Source organism: Marmota marmota, unplaced genomic scaffold (assembly GCF_001458135.2).
Source record: "Marmota marmota marmota unplaced genomic scaffold, marMar, whole genome shotgun sequence".
Taxonomy (NCBI): Eukaryota; Metazoa; Chordata; class Mammalia; order Rodentia; family Sciuridae; genus Marmota; species Marmota marmota.
This window is the reverse complement of record NW_026000221.1, coordinates 4650583-4666853: the sequence shown is the minus strand read 5'-3', so window position 1 is coordinate 4666853 and position 16271 is coordinate 4650583. Positions and strand designations below refer to the sequence as shown.

At 40.2% G+C, this 16271-nt stretch overlaps 1 protein-coding gene across 4 annotated transcripts in view; it reads left to right on the top strand.

Moving 5' to 3' along the window:
* Klhl3 (kelch like family member 3) overlaps window positions 1-16271 on the top strand; it is a 107129-nt gene that overhangs the window by 48217 nt on the left and 42641 nt on the right. For 2 of the 4 annotated variants that reach the window (XM_015488591.2, XM_048792275.1), the window contains one exon: window positions 8733-8842. In XM_015488591.2, coding sequence (XP_015344077.2) covers window positions 8733-8842 — 110 coding nt within the window. The remainder of the gene's footprint in view (window positions 1-8732; window positions 8843-16271) is intronic. The other 2 variants (XM_048792276.1, XM_048792277.1) reach the window with 1 other exon arrangement.

Genomic DNA, 16271 nt, shown 5'->3' with positions numbered 1-16271 from the left:
GGTGCACACACTTCATGGGCATTGACTCATTTTAGTCACCTAACTATAAGGGAGCCTGTTATTTGCTTAGTCTACAGGTGAAGACACAGAAACTCAGAGAGGTTTAGTAACTTGCCCAAGATGACACAGCTCGTGAGTGGCAGTGCCAAGGTTCATGGTGAGGCTGTCTGACTTCAGAGGCCTGTGCTCTGAGCCTCTCCTTACCTCCCCTCCTGCACTGGCCAGTGCAATCTGTCTGCTGCTAGTGGTTGCCTCCTTCCTGCCTCCCTTTGATTTTTCCTTCTATCTTGAAGCTGGAAAATGCAGCAGCAGTGCAGACACAGATAGCTTTTGCTGCTAGCTCTTCTTTTTTTGGTAATTTCAGGACACTTCCTTTGTTTCTTCTATTTTCTAGGTAACAGGGAACTTCAGTGTTGCATCCATGGCACTGATAACTGGGCAATTTCAGTATAGCGCTTGGCTCTGTATGTGTGCATGAGGGGAAAGAGAGAGAGGAAAGGTGGGACAGTACATATAGTTCTGGATTCAAAATGGAAAAGAGTCAATATGGAAAGAAAACTCATTTCCTTTCATCCCTGGGGAGGGTGGATATAATTATATTTAGTCTGAGGGCTGGTGGTTGTGGCCCTTCTGGAAAGAGGTCAAAGTAGGTCTCCTTTACTTCCCTGTGGCAGCAGAATCTTCTCCCTGAAGCAGAGAAGCTGTGGGCCTGGAAAATCAAATATTGATTCAAGAAAGCTTGCCTCCGCTCTCCAAAAATAGGATAATGAGGACCAGAAGAGAGAGACTTACAGCAGTTCTATTTCATTTTTTTTTTATCTTGCCAAATGTTTTAATTCTGTTTATGTGCTCACCTGTATTCAGCTGAGTTCTCCTGTAATTGTGACCAGTGGTTCAACTCAGAGGCACTCACACATGTTCCCTGGGGCCACTGGCCCTGGGGATTATAGGGTTCATTTCATCTCTGTAGGTCAAAGAAATCACAAGTGGATTATCAGTTCCATTTGTTCTGGGCTGATAGCTTAGATGATCCAGATCAAAGGATTTGGTTTACTTCTTCCCATAAAGAGAAAGGAACAAGCTTGAGGCTAGCTTGGGAGGTATCCTGAGTCTTAGACAGTCCTGAAGAATGTGAAGTTAAGTGCAGTAATTATTTCAGACATTGTATCAAACACTGAAGATTCAGCTTCCAACAAGGCAGACATGCCTTTTGGGGCTGCAGTCCCAAACAGACTTCATATGGTAAGGCAGAGCGATTGGTGATATGACAAATTATTATTTCCTGTTTTGGGGTATTTGGGAATACTGAATACCACTTTATGTAGCCTGTTGGAGAAAGACATATATATGTATGTGCACACACATACATACACACACACACACACACACATATATATATATATATATATATATATATATATATTTTTTTTTTTTTTAAATACCAGGGATTGAACCCAGGGGTGCTTAACCACTGAGCCACATCTCCAGTCTTTGTTATATTTTATTTAGAGACAGGGTTTTGCTGAGCTGCTCAGGGCCTCAGTTGCTGAGGCTGGCCTCCAACCTGTGATCCTCCTGCCTCAGCCTTCTGAGTTACTGGGATTACAGGTGTGTGCCACCATGCCCCGTGAGAAAGATCTAAGTGATACGTTAGGTCTGGCTTTGGAACATAGGACCGACTCCAAAATGCTTAGAACAACTTTCTCTCTCTCTAGCACCCCTGAGAAGAATTCTTAGGATTTTATGGTTTTCATATTGAGCTTTACCCCAATGTCTTGCTCAGGACTGGTTTTTATGATCTTAGGGATTAAGGTACTCATCAGAATATTTGTTATGATCAGATAGCCTTGGTTTCAAGACCTGGCTCTACCTCTTACTATTAGGTAAGCTTCTGTTTCTCCATCTGTAAAATGGGGATGTTGATATGCACTTCAGTAGTATGTGGTAGCTACTATTAGGAGATGCCTCAACCTCCTCTACCTAGGCCTCCAGAGAAATCTTTTTTTCTGGGATGCCACCAGTTTTCTCATCCTTTTAACACTGAAAGAGTGTGAGTGTGTGTGTGTGTGTATGTGTGTGTGTGTGTTGCATGTGTGTTGCATGGTGGGGGAAAAGACTGGAAGTTACATGTTGGCTCTTCCTCTTCTCTATAATTTCTCATCCTAATGGAAAGGAGCACACACATAATGTTTCATGAACTAGGATTTAGAACTTAAACTTTTTAGTTAAAGTCCAGCTAATTAAGGCTCTTAACTAGAACCTTAGTTAATTAACACTTTTTCTACTGTTTCTAGTTTTGGTTAAGGAAGAAGCAAAAAGACAAGAAAAGTTAGTTTATTACTGGAGCGCTCCCCTGTAAGGAGCTAGCCTGTGGTTAAAGAATGCCTTGCCTCGTGGGCATTTGACTCTTCCCTGTGATCTAGCCTTGCCTGTCTCTCCATTGCATATCCTGGTGCCAGGGCACAGGTCCTGACTCAGTGAGTGCTCAGTTAACCTTTGTCAGGAGACTGACGTAGTATAGTGTAGGTGCTCACTAGACTCCACTGCGCTGTTCTTTACATGTGCTCTGAATTTTCCTGCTTCTCTGCTTTTGTTTCTACTTGAAGTGCTTCTCCCTGTTATGACCTTGTGGACTTGGGTTGGGAATATTGATGCCTTGCCTTATCTTCTTATGAGCCAGGAGGCCCCTTGTGGGCATCAGCTTGTTTTTCTTCTTTTTTGAAGCAATGCTGCATTTGCTACATCAGGCATTAACAGTTATCTAGTACTTACAATGGTTTCAATAAATATGAGTTTTATATATTTGCTTATTAGCCTATAATACTTTTATGAGATATATACTATAATTAGTGCCACTTAGTAGGTGAGAAAACTGCTGCCAGAGGAACTTGAATAACTTGCATTACAAAGAAAGTTTGTTGAACTCAATGGAATTAAACTTGGTTGGTAAGACATTGCAGGTCCACAGTCTTGTAGTCCTAGAGGATGTCTTGATGCTATGGAAAAACTTTTCTGTTAGAGTGATGCTGCCCCTAGAACTGGACTTTGAAACAGAAACATGGGTTGGTAATAGTCATCCTTTGTTTCTAAAGAGTTTCTTTTTTAAAAAATGTTTTAATTTTATTTATTCTAATTAGTTATAAATGATAGCAGAATGTAATTCAATTCATATTACACAAATAGAGCACGATTTTTCATGTCTCTGGTTGAACACAAAGTAGAGTCACACCATTTGTGTTTTTAAATATATACTTAGGGTAATAATGAGTTCTCTGTCTCATTCCACCATCTTTTCTATCCCATGCCCATTTCCTCTCCCCTGCCTTTGCCCTAGCTAAAGTTTATCTGTTCCTCCAATGCTCCCGCCCCGCCACTGATTCATCCCCGTTATGAATCAGCATCCTCGTATCAGACAAGACATTCAGCATTTGTTTTTTGGGGATTGGTTTACTTCACTTAGCATTATATTCTCCAACTCTGTCCATTTACCTGCAAATGCCATGATTTTCTTATCTTTATTTATTTATTTATTTATTTTTAATTGGTTGTTCAAAACATTACAAAGCTCATGATATATCATCTTTCATACATTTGACTCAATTGGGTTATGAACTCCCATTTTTACCCCAAATACAAATTGCAGAATCACATCGGTTACACACTCACATTTTTACATAATGGCATACTAGTGACTGTTGTATTCTGCTACTTTTCCTATCCCCTACTATCCACCCTCCCCTCCCCTCCCATCTTCTCTCTCCACCTCATCTGCTGTTGTTCAGTTCTCTCCCTTGTCCCCCCTCCTTTCCCCTCACAACCTCTTATATGTAATTTTGTGTAACATTGAGGGTCTCCTACCATTTCCATATGCTTTCCCTTCTCTCTCCCTTTCTCTCCCCCCACTCGTCTTTGTTTAATGTTAATCTTTTCCTCATGCTCTTCCTCCCTGTTCTGTTCTTAGTTGCTCTCTATATCAAAGAAGACATTTGGCATTTGTTTTTTAAGGATTGGCTAGCTTCGCTTAGCATAATCTGCTCTAATGCCATCCATTTCCCTGCAAATTCTATGATTTTGTCATTTTTTAGTGCTGCGTAATACTCCATTGTGTATAAATGCCACATTTTTTTTATCCATTCATCTATTGAAGGGCATCTAGGTTGGTTCCACAGTCTAGCTATTGTGAATTGTGCTGCTATGATCATTGATGTGGCAGTATCCCTATAGTATGCTCTTTTAAGATCCTCAGGGAATAGTCCGAGAAGGGCGATAGCTGGGTCAAATGGTGGATCCATTCCCAGCTTTCCCAGGAATCTCCATACTGCTTTCCAAATTGGCCTCACCAATTTGCAGTCCCACCAGCAGTGTACAAGTGTACCCTTTTCCCCACATCCTCGCCAACACTTATTGTTGTTTGACTTCATAATGGCTGCCAATCTAACTGGAGTGAGATGGTATCTTAGGGTGGTTTTGATTTGCATTTCTCTGACTGCTAGAGATGGTGAGCATTTTTTCATGAACTTGTTGATTGATTGTATGTCCTCCTCTGTGAAGTGTCTGTTCAGGTCCTTGGCCCATTTGTTGATTGGGTTATTTGTTATCTTATTTAATTTTTTGAGTTCTTTGTATATTCTGGATATTAGGGCTCTATCTGAAGTGTGAGGGGTAAAAATTTGTTCCCAGGATGTAGGTTCTCTATTTACCTCTCTTATTGTTTCTCTTGCTGAGAAAAAACTTTTTAGTTTAAGTAAGTCCCATTTGTTTATTCTTGTTATTAACTCTTGGGCTATGGGCGTCCTATTAAGGAATTTGGAGCCCGACCCCACAGTATGTAGATCGTAGCCAACTTTTTCTTCTATCAGATGGCGCGTCTCTGATTTGATATCTAGCTCCTTGATCCATTTTGAGTTAACTTTTGTGCATGGTGAGAGAAAGGGATTCAGTTTCATTTTGTTGCATATGGATTTCCAATTTTCCCAGCACCATTTGTTGAAGATGCTATCCTTCCTCCATTGCATGTTTTTGGCCCCTTTATCAAATACAAGAAAGTTGTAATTTTGTGGATTGGTTTCTGTGTCCTCTATTCTGTACCAATTTAATGTTGAATAATATTCCATCGTGTATATATATGCCACATTTTCTGTATCCATTCATCTACTAAAGGGCATCTAGGTTGGATCCACAAATTAGCTATTGTGAATTGTGCTGCTATAAACATTGATGAGGCTGTGTCCCTGAAGTATGCTGTTTTTAAGTTCTTTGGGTATAGACCTAGGAGCGGGGATAGCTGGGTTAAATGGTGGTTCCATTCCCAGCTTCCCAAGGAATCTCCATACTGCTTTCCAGATTGGCTGCACCATTTTTCAGTCCCACCAGCAATGTAAAAGTGTGCCCTTTTCCCCACATCCTCACCAACACTTATTGTTGTTTGTATTCTTAATATCTGCCATTCTGACTGGAGTGGGATGAAATCTTAGTTTTGATTTGCATTTCTCTAATTGCTAGAGATATTGAGCATTTTTTTATATATTTGTTGATTGATTGTATATCTTCTTCTGATAAGTGTCTGTTCAGCCATGCTAACGAAGAGAAGTACAGAGAAAACTCAAATTACTAATGTGATAAAAAAGTAAATATCAAAACAGACACTGCAGAAATACAGAAGATAACTAGAAATTATTTTGAAAACTTGTACTCCTATAAAATAGAAAGTATCAAAGACATCGACAAAATTCTAGAGTCATATGATTTGCCCAAATTGAATAGGCAAATGATTTGCCCAAATGATACACACAATTTAAACAGATAAATTTCAAGTGATAAAATAGAAGACACCATCAGAAGCCTACCAACTGAGAAAAGCTCAGGACCAGATGGATACACAACTGAGTTCTACAACACCTTTAAAGAAGAACTAATACCAATATTCTTCAAATTATTTCATGAGATAGAAAAAGAAGGAGCATTTCCCAACTCATTCTATGAGGCCAGTATCACCTGATTCCAAAATCAGGCAAAGACACATCAAAGAAAGAAAACTTCAGACCATATAATTTAGAAGGGACCTAGATTAAATCTGTCAGGCCCACAAAGCTAGAGATGGAAAGATGTGGAAGATGATTACTTTCTGCCTTCATTTAGCTCTGAGGCTTTCTGGTTTTTTCCTCATACCACCTAGAATATGCATTTCTGCATATCCATTGTCTTTCTTTTCAAAATCCAAGCCCATCTGCTTTGGGCTTTATGAGCTTGTAAGGAAAAAACCTTTTTTTTTCCCCCACAGCATAGAACTTACTTTCTTATCTCTTCCTGTTTTCTTCATTATTTTTCCTCTTCAAATGATAGTTCTTTACTCAACCAAACACAAACATGGGAAGGCCAGATGTGGCTCTGGACCAGATAGGTTACTGCAGTGTGCAGGACTCTCCTCTGAACCTGAAAGCTATAGGCTTTCCTGCTGACTTACAGAAGCAAAGACCAGCTTCCTACCCTGCTGACGCTGGCAGTTGTTTCCCTTTATGAAGAATCTGACCTTTAGGTTGGGTGTAGTGGCATACCTGTAGTCCCAGTGACTTTGGAGGCTGAGGAAGGAGGATTGCAAGTTGGAGGTCTGTCGTAGCAACTAGTGAGATCTGTCTCAAAATAAAATAAAATAAAATAAAATAAAAAGCAGGGTGAGAGTGTGGTTCAATGGTACAGCACTTGTCTAGCATACATGAGGCCCTGGGTTCTATCCCCAACACCAGGAAAAGAAAGAATCTGACTTTTAGGTTTTTCTTGTTATGTACAAACATAGTCCCAAGTTTCAGGATGGACAGGTTTTAATAGTGTTGACAGAGATCCTTAGGCTGGCAAGGAGCAAGTGGAGAGCCTTTTGTTGTTGTTGTTGTTGTTAGTGAAAGATGAAAGAGATTGTTTATAACTCCATCTTTGAGAATAAACTAGTAACATTTAAAATTTCTGGGATGACATCATTACTCTAAGTACATATATGAAGACATGAATAGTGTGACTGTATGTTGTGTCCAGAAAAGTTGTGCTATATATGTGTAATATGAATTGAAATGCGTTCTGCTGTCATAACAAATTAGAATAATTTTTTAAAGAGATGTACAAATAATAAATATACAAATTGTCAACATTAAAAAAAAAGAATCTGGGATGAAGGGAATTCACACAAGAGTCTGAAGTTATTTTTCATATAGAAAGTTAACAGTGATTTTTGCAAGAAATAATTACATCTTAATTTCTTTGATTTTTGAGAAGTTGATGAGTGTGAAAGGGGCTTACCCATGAACTGATTTTATTTTTCATTATGTAAGTGCAGCTGGCTTGATATTTCAGGAGCCTCCCTGGGATGGAGGGACCCTGAATCTCATTTAAGAGGGTAGCCAGACCAGGGCTGGGGTTATAGCTCAGTGGCAGAGCATTTACCTAGCATGTGTGAGGCACTGGGTTCGATTCTCAATACCACCTATAAATAATAAATAAAATAAAGGTCTATAAACAACTGGAAAAATATTAAAAAAAAAAAAAAAAGAAGAAGCCAGCTAGACCAAGCAGGGATGCTCTCTAGTGAGAATTGGGTGATGAAGCCCAGAAGAGAATCCAAGAGGTTACCAGGTTGGGTGGAGTTGCAAAGAAAGAAGTGGGAGGCTTGGAGGGCGAGGAACGCATGTGTTCCTCCATGGTGCAGGGTTACGAGACAACTGAGAAAGGAGCGAGGTCTAGGACAAATGACAAAGATCCTGTGATCCCCAGAGCTTGCCAAACTAGAAATTATCTATCTTTGGGTGAATTCACTTTGGAAGAGCTTGTAAGACACAAATCTGTTCTCATCGGGGCAAGGGAGTGAAGCAAGACAGGGAGTGTTACTTTCATTTTACAGAAGGCAGTTGTGAAGCCTAGGGAAGTGATGCTTTTGTCCCAAGGACACAACTCATAAATGGCAAAGCCAAAATTTGAACATAGGTTCCTTCTTTCTGAAGCAGGTGACATTTCACTGAATATAATGCTCAGTACTAGCAGGATGATGGCCCAGGCAAATGTCAGGGTAGGAACTGCCCCTGGAGTTCTCCTTGTGTGGACCTCACACCTGTGGGTGTTGCCTTGTTCTAATTGTCCTCAAATTCTCTTCCATCTTAAAGCTTTACATCTTACAGCTGGGTGTTAGTTTGGTACTGCTGGTGAACCAGAAACCTAACATAATAGGTGTGACTTTGGGCAAAAAATTATGATCCCATCTTCTGATCTCCTAATGTTGACCACTTACAAGAATTCTCAGAGACTTCTAGTCAACCAGCTGTTCTGACCCACTTGGGTTTGACTGAGCTGCAAGGGGCAACGGTGTTTTTGCCTTGAGGGGAAATGAGCTCAATTATGTAGGTAGGTCCCAGTGGGGCTCTGCAATGCCATTATTAATCTCATGGAGCATGAAAAATATATAACCTCAGATTTCTCTGCCCCATATTTTTCTGTGTTGATATTCAGAACACAGGATCACACAGGGCGATGGATGCCTGTGCTGCTGAATTAAAAAGCCGGTTTCCCTTTGGCCAGATTCCTCTTTGTCTCTCCCTCTTCCTCCACCCTGGCCCCAGATCCTCCAGCCTGAGTCCACAGTTTGGCATGGCCTTGGCTCTTGGAAGAGCTGGAGTGTGCTGTAACTTTGTTTTCTTTACTGCTACTACTAGTACTTTTTTTTTCTTTTTTTCTTTTTCTTTTTTTTGGAACAGAGCAGCACTTTCCAGAGGTGATGCTGGGGGAAGAATTTCTTAGCCTAAGTCTGGACCAGGTGTGCAGCTTGATATCCAGTGACAAGCTGACCGTTTCTTCAGAAGAGAAGGTATGGAGTGGGCTTTGGGTGAAACAGGAACCTCACTTTTGAGGTGGTCATGGGATGAACTCGTGGTTCAGTAAGATCTTTTATTCAGAGGCAGGAAAAAAAAACTTACTATTTTTTTCATCCTCCTAAAACAGGGGTGGTGGTGGTTTTTGACTAATGATCATTATATTCTGTACCCTTTAAAGAAGAAATGGCAGGGGCTGGGGTTGTGGCTCAGCAGTAGAGCGCTCGCCTAGCACATGTGAGGCCCTGGGTTTTATCCTCAGCACCACATAAAAATATATAAATCAAATAAAGGTATTGTGTCCAACTACAACTAAAAAAAATTATTAAAAAAAAACCCTTAAGAAAAAAAGAAGAAATGGCAGAGGTTATGGTGGTGATGACAAAGCTGCTTCTATTTACTGTGCACCGTAGTTTGTCAAACTCTGTGTGAAGTCTTTATGATCTTCAGTCCATTCAGCCTTAACCATATCCTTGAGAAGCAGGCCTTGCTGTCATACCCTTGTTAAAAAGAGGAAAACTAGTTCTGATTCCTCTTCTACCAGGAAGAACTTCTTTGCTCCAGGGGACATAGTTTGCTACAGTGAAAATAGCAGAAGCTTCCGTGTTGGTCAACAACTTCAGTGTTTACAAATTAGCTATGTGACCTTGAGTGAGGAACTTTGCCTTTCCTCTGTTCCCTTACTGGTAAAGTGAGGATAATGGTATTAGAATAGATTCTTCAGAGCCTTTGAGGTGATTAAATGGGATAATATTGTACACAAAATGCCTGGTACTGTACCTAGTTGGTGCTCGGTCAGCATCAGATGAGTTTATTCTTGACCTTGTACCTGGAATCAATTTCTTCCTCTAGTATAACAGGATAACACTCACCTTGTCCTTCTGTTCACTGTAGTTAGTTCTAAGCTAATCTTACTTCCTATACCCAACTATTAGGTCCCTAATCTTATTTCTTCATCCTCAGTAAATATTTCTTGAATCATCTTAGTCCACTGTTAGTATCCCAACTTGAGGTCCTTTCCTGAGATAATATTCAAGGAAAACACTTGAAAAAGATTTTCCATCACACCAAACTGCCCAATGGCATGGGTCTAGAGAATGGGGACATATTTGCAAGTCCCTACCTTTCATGCTGGGAAGGTTTGTTTGAGAAGAAGAGCAGTTGTTTATTGGTCCCCGAGTCCTCCAGTGGATCCCCAAAAGTGACTAGCACAACTGTGGGCCCTGATTCCTCCCTCCAGTGGATCCCCAGAAAGTGACTAGCACAGCAAGCTCCACACTCCCATGGGGAGGAGGCCTCTGCTTCTAATATCTCTGATATGAAACAGTGCCTCCAGGGAAAACAGTGCTCTGGCCAGGTCTTACATAGTTCCTTTCCTGCTTTAACCTCAGAAACTGAGTGGACGCCTTTGCTTCTTTTCAAGTGTATTTACTGTCATCTCTGGGTTTTGCTTCCAAATTGGCACATTTGGAAGGAATGAACCAGTCAGTTAATTGGCTGTGTGAATGATGAGGCAGTTGGTGAATTTGGGGCCTGTTTGAGCATATTCTCAACTGTAAACTGAGAAACAGAAGAAGTCATATAAACAAAAGAGTGTTCAGAAGTGTTTGGGTTGGCTGTCACCCTGCTACCTTGAATTCATGCTGGCCTATCCTGCTCTGAGATCATAAGTAAGTTTTCTTCAAGAAAGGGTCTATAGGGCTAGAGTTGTGGCTCAGTGATAGAGCCCTTGCGAAGCATGTGCAAGGCACTTGTTCAATCCTCAGCACCACATAAAAAATGAAAACAAAACAAAACAAACAAACAAAAAAACCCAAAAAACAAAGTTGTAAAAAATTTTTTAAAAGCTTAAACCCATTTTTTTTTTTTTTTTAAATCTGTGCTTGCTGTGGCAGGATTGCGGTTGGGATCAGGTGGATTGTTAGGGAGAGGCAATCTGGTGACCTGTAGACCATTGGAGTTTTGGACCGAGGCAGACCTGGTTCCGATCTCTGCTTATTGGCTGCATGACCTTGAGAAGTCACTGGTTTCTTTGAGCCTTGGTTTCCTGAAATATAAAACAGGCAGTCTAGTAGTACCTCCTTTATTGAGTTGTTATGAGGATTAGAGATGATGGATGTAAAATACCAGATAGTGTTTGGCAGGTACTGAATAAATGGAAGTTGTCATAATTGCCATAATTCTCCATTTTGAGACACCATTGATAATAATAATGGTATCAGTTTTGTCATTGATAATGTTAAAATATGCCTTTGAGTTAACTGAATCGTTTTGGAAATATGACTTTAAATGTACACTCTTAAAAATTGTTTCTAGTGGCTCTCATTAATTAACATGCTTATATATGAGCTGTTTTTTCTGTATAAGCAGAGTTAGCAGTAAAAATGGGTGTTTTTCACATTAATGAAATTCTGCTGAAATGTTTGGTTGTAAGAAATTATGTATAAATTTAGGATTATGTGATACTTTTCATAAAGCGTATTATTTGTGCTCTTGATCCCTTTAGTACCTTTACACTGGCAGTATAATTTTACTCTTATCAAAGAGTAGTAGGTTTTTGTCTGTATTCCTCATTGGCTAAATCCATAGTTTTATTTTCCCTTGACAGATCATGTATTGCTGGAAGCTAAATAGCTAAAGACTTCTGACAATTAGATGTTTGTCATCTGAATACTCATCCTTTAGGCTTTGAAGATTCTGTGTCCATTCCAGATTTTGGATTTCTACTCCCTTTAATCATATTGCATGTGATAAGTGATCTCTTGTATGTTCGATAGCTTTTCCTTTCAATATTGTTTCACAGTGGGATTTGGGTATGTGTTTGAAGTAATGTTAGGATGTTAATTTAAGTGAAAATTCAACTCTAGATAGTGTTAATTTTTGTAAGAAAATCAACTGAGTTCATAATCAAATAACCCGTGTTCATCTAAATCCTTACTTGAATAGTAATATGAGCTATATCATGACTTACTTCCCTGCCTACAGCCCACATATGTCTTTCAACATATATTATAAATTGCAGACATGAAAGTGGGAAAAAGCTGTGCATCTTAAACTAGGAGATGTATGGTGTTTTATTGTTAATGATAAGTAAAAGTAGCAGTGGCCTACTGGATAGGTTCTATAGTCAAAGTGGCTGGATTTGAATCCCATCTTCCTTACTTGAATAAGTACCCACCAGAATGTATGCACCACATGGTACAAGACTTTTTCTGTCTAATTTTCACTGTTACAGTAGTATGAGGTTTCTGGTTGACACAGAAAATATTTGTTGAATGAGTAAATAAAAGAATCTCTTTAAAGCTCAACTTTTTCATCTGTAAAAGGTAGTTACTGTGTAGTTTCTATCTGTAGAGATGTTCTAAGAATGAAATGAGATAACATTTGAGAAATGCCTAGAACACAGGAAGTGTTTGCTACTGTAAGATACTATTATTGCTGTTATTATTATTGTTACCACTGCTAAACTATTATTACTGTTACTACTGCTAGTAATAAATGTTGACCTCGGCTTTTGTCAGGGGGAAGTTTTTTCCAGTGCCCATGTTGGTTGGGGCTATTGGTGTAACCTGGGGTTCAGTGCCTAGCAGGGGCTGGGAGTGGTAGTGACCTCATGCTCCCCAGCTTCCCTAGCATCTCCAGTCCCGTCTGGGCCTCTCCCACAGCTCAGAGATTATGCTTCTTCCAACATTGCTCACTTTTTCCTGGACTCTCATCCTCCACTGAACTCATTCTCCTTGAAGCTGAGGATCCCATGGTTATCTTTGTGTCATGCACAATGCTGACACATGCCCTGGGAGGCGCCATGGAGGTGCTCAGCAGATGTTGTCTGAGGGAGTGTTGAAGCAGACAGGCTGGACTCTGGCCTGAGCTAGCTGAGGATTCAGGAATCATTTTAATATTTTCCAGAGAATAGGACAGATAGGTGAACTAGAGGGCAGGGGAAGTCTTTGGCCTTTGTCATTTCTCTCGTTTTTCCTTCTTGTGTTTTCTGTTTAAAAATCCCTGTTTCTTGAGAGAGGACAGATGGATCTGGTAGGTCTTATGGAATCTTACTATTTCTTTGGATAGAACCCTCCCATCCCCACCCCACCTCACCCCCACCAAGTTAAAGCAAACCCCTCCCTGGCATCTGAGTTCTTTGCTTGGGTGGTGCAGTAGAGTCAGAGCTAAGCTTGTGAGCAGACAGCCTGCTGAGCATATTCTCCTTTGAGAGGTTTTGGCCTTGGGCATCCTTAATGTCTTAGGGAAAGGGTGAGCAACCTTCCAGCCTAACATACTCTAAGGAAAAAAGAAATGGATATGACTCCTGAGTCCTAGTGTGTTCTGCCATTGAATTGCTGCAGGACCTCGCCAGTTATTGGATTTCTCTGAATCTTTACTTTCTTAGTTAGTGAATGTTTTTATATCTTAGGAATCCCATGTTTCTTAGGAAACACCATCAAAGCTTTTCAGAGAGAGCTCTGAGTGAGTACTGGTGGGAAATGGCCTGCATTTTAGGTATAGGTCAGAAAGAAATTAGTTGAGGCTCTTTAAAAAATTAGACTATGTGTTTTAATGAGAACTACAGATTAGTGCTGTACTGCATGTCAGGAGCCAGATTGTAGCATTTTATGTTCTGGTAGGGACTGTGTCTTTGTCTTCCAGGATCGTTAGTGCTGTATGCCCTTCTGTCTGAATTTCTAGCTTTGGCTGAGGGATGCAGGCTGCTGGCTGTGGGATGCAGGCTAGAAAGCCTTGGCCATTTGGCTGGGCTTTAGTGATTGCTGTGGGATGTGTTATCTGGTGACCAAGTAGGTACCTTTCACTGTCTAGGCTGAGCTGTGGGCAGCCCTGCCATCTTCTAAGGTCAGTTGCCAGCTTCTTAGCCTGCAGGTGGTGATTTGGCCTGGGATCCTGCCTCTGTGTTCCTCTTTTGACTTTTCTTTGGAGAGAGCAACTCCATAATCAACTATGTGCAGAATACCACAGAACTATGAGCAAAAATTTACCACTGTGACCCACTGTTCTCCAGGCACATTTTGCACATTTTTTTAAAAGATGAAGTTTGTATTGTGGTAAGTTCATAGAGAAGTAAAATGTATGAAGCTCAGCACTTTACAAAGTAAAATGTCCACATAACTAGCACCCACATCAAGAAGCAGATCCAGGGCTCCTTTCCTCTCAGTACACCAGGCCCAGGAAGGGTAATTACTTCTTCTACCCTAGGTGAGTTTTACCAGTTCTGGAACTTTATATAATTGTAATAATGGAATACAAATACTTTTGTATTTGATTTCTTTTGTCCAGCATACTGTTCAGCATATCTCTTTTAATCTCCACAGTGACTTGCAAGGCAGAGGTTATTGTCTCTGTTTTGCAGAGGAGGAAAGAAACTAAAGTTCAGTGAGGGACATAATTTATTAGCATAAGATAGCTCTGTGATTTGAAGCTGTGTCTGCCTTTTAAGACCCTGCCCTTCTTCAGTGCAGCACCCTGAAAGGAGGATACAGGGATGAATGATACCTAGTCATTACTCTTCTGTAGCTCCTCTTTGGGTGGGCAACATACTGGAAATATGTATCTATACTATGTGACTGAAAGAAGTTATTGCTTATAATCAAAGACCAAAGAAAACACCTTGGACTACTTTACTCCCAGTTGTTGGGTATGAAAGGCATCATGGAAAAGGAAATATCTGAGCTCAAACTTGGAATGTGAAGTTAGGATTTTGGAAAGCCATTTATCTTGGAGGATAGTAGGAATAAAGACATAGAAGTCAGGAATGCTTATTGTGTTTGGGAGAGGGAGTACCCTGTGTAATGAGAATTGAGGATATTTAAAGAGGGGATTGTGGGAGATGAGGCTGATTATGGAGTAGGGGTCTGTAAAGAGGGAACCTTCTTCTTTAGGTTCATGTCAACTGTGTCCCATTAAACCACAATATTGCAAGGTGTTTATAGGTGCCCTCTCACAGTTAGCTGGGGAATATTTGGGAAAGTAGTTGGTCACTTTCTGCCTCATTTTGTCCTTTTGTAAGTGAACAACCTAGCTCTTCTGCATGGCACTTGTGAATATGAGATGAAGCAACTACAAGAAAGAGCTCTTAGGTGTTATACAAAACCTTGAGATAATGGTGTTGTCAGATAGATACATGCAATTGGGTAGGTTTCAAGGGGACGGGGGAGCCTTCAGACCAGGACATCTCCCAGCTAGTGGTTTAACAATTGGCTTTCCAAAAAACAAGTAAACAAACAAATAAAGAACAGAGTAAAATCTAAAAGCCCTGATTCATTTGATGATTCACTTGCTGATTGCCACAGTGTAAATATATTCACCAAGGCTGATTTCAAACCACCAGGGTAATGTCAATAAACCCTCAGTTGGGAAGAGACATGCACAATGAGCTCCAACTGCCCACCGTTGTCCCTGTGTTGTACGTGACTGTGAGGTGGGAATATGGCTACTGTAGCTCTTGTTAAGTTTTCCTTTAAGAAACAAAACAGGAGGCTCTCAAAATCATTCTTGTGTCTACAAGTGCCATCTTCTTGATTTAAAAACATGGCAGCAGATTGGGCCAGTGTTATTGCCTTAATCCCTGGGAAAGGAGCAGGATCCTCAGAGTTGATGTCCCAGGAGGGTGTGGAGGGCTTCATTGGTATTATAGAATTAAGAACTTGGTTCCCAAATACAGTAGTCTGCCCAGGGTGTTCAACTAATTCTGCCTCTTAGAGGCACTATTGCATAACATTTGAACCTTGGTTTTTGGGGTTAGAACTGAATTCACAGCCCAGATCCACTACTTCCTGCTGGTGTGACCTTGAACAACTAGCTATCTCTCTGAGGCTATTTCCTCATCTGTAAAATGTGAACAGTAACACCTTCATAGAATTATTTTTGTGGATTAAATGAGATCATGCATGTAAAAATGTCTAGCATTGTATGTGTTATTGATAAGATTAGTCCTCCTTCAATCCTGACTAACAAATAAGGTCCTGCAGGACCTAGTCCCCCCATCTCATTTGTCAAAGTTAGCTTCTCCCCCATTTTGATAACAGTCACCCTTAACTTGACCCCTCACCTTGCCAAATCATCAATCACCCTGCCTTTTTAACTTGAGTTCCCCTTCTTGATTTTTAAAAAAACATTTTGAAAGCTAGAATCCCTCATTTTTTCTTTTTTCTTTTTTAAATTTATTTTAATTAGTTATACATGACAATAGTATTGTGCACTTTGATATTTTATATATAAATGGGGTATAATTTCTCATTTTTTTCTGATTGAATGTGTTGTAGAATCATATCGGTTATGCAGTCATATATGTACATAAGGTAATAATGTCTGCTTCATTTCTACTATCCTTCCTATCCTCATATCCCTTCCCTTCCCTTCATTCCCATCTACCTAAAATAACTCTTGTTTTCCCCTGGCACATGCCCACCCCCC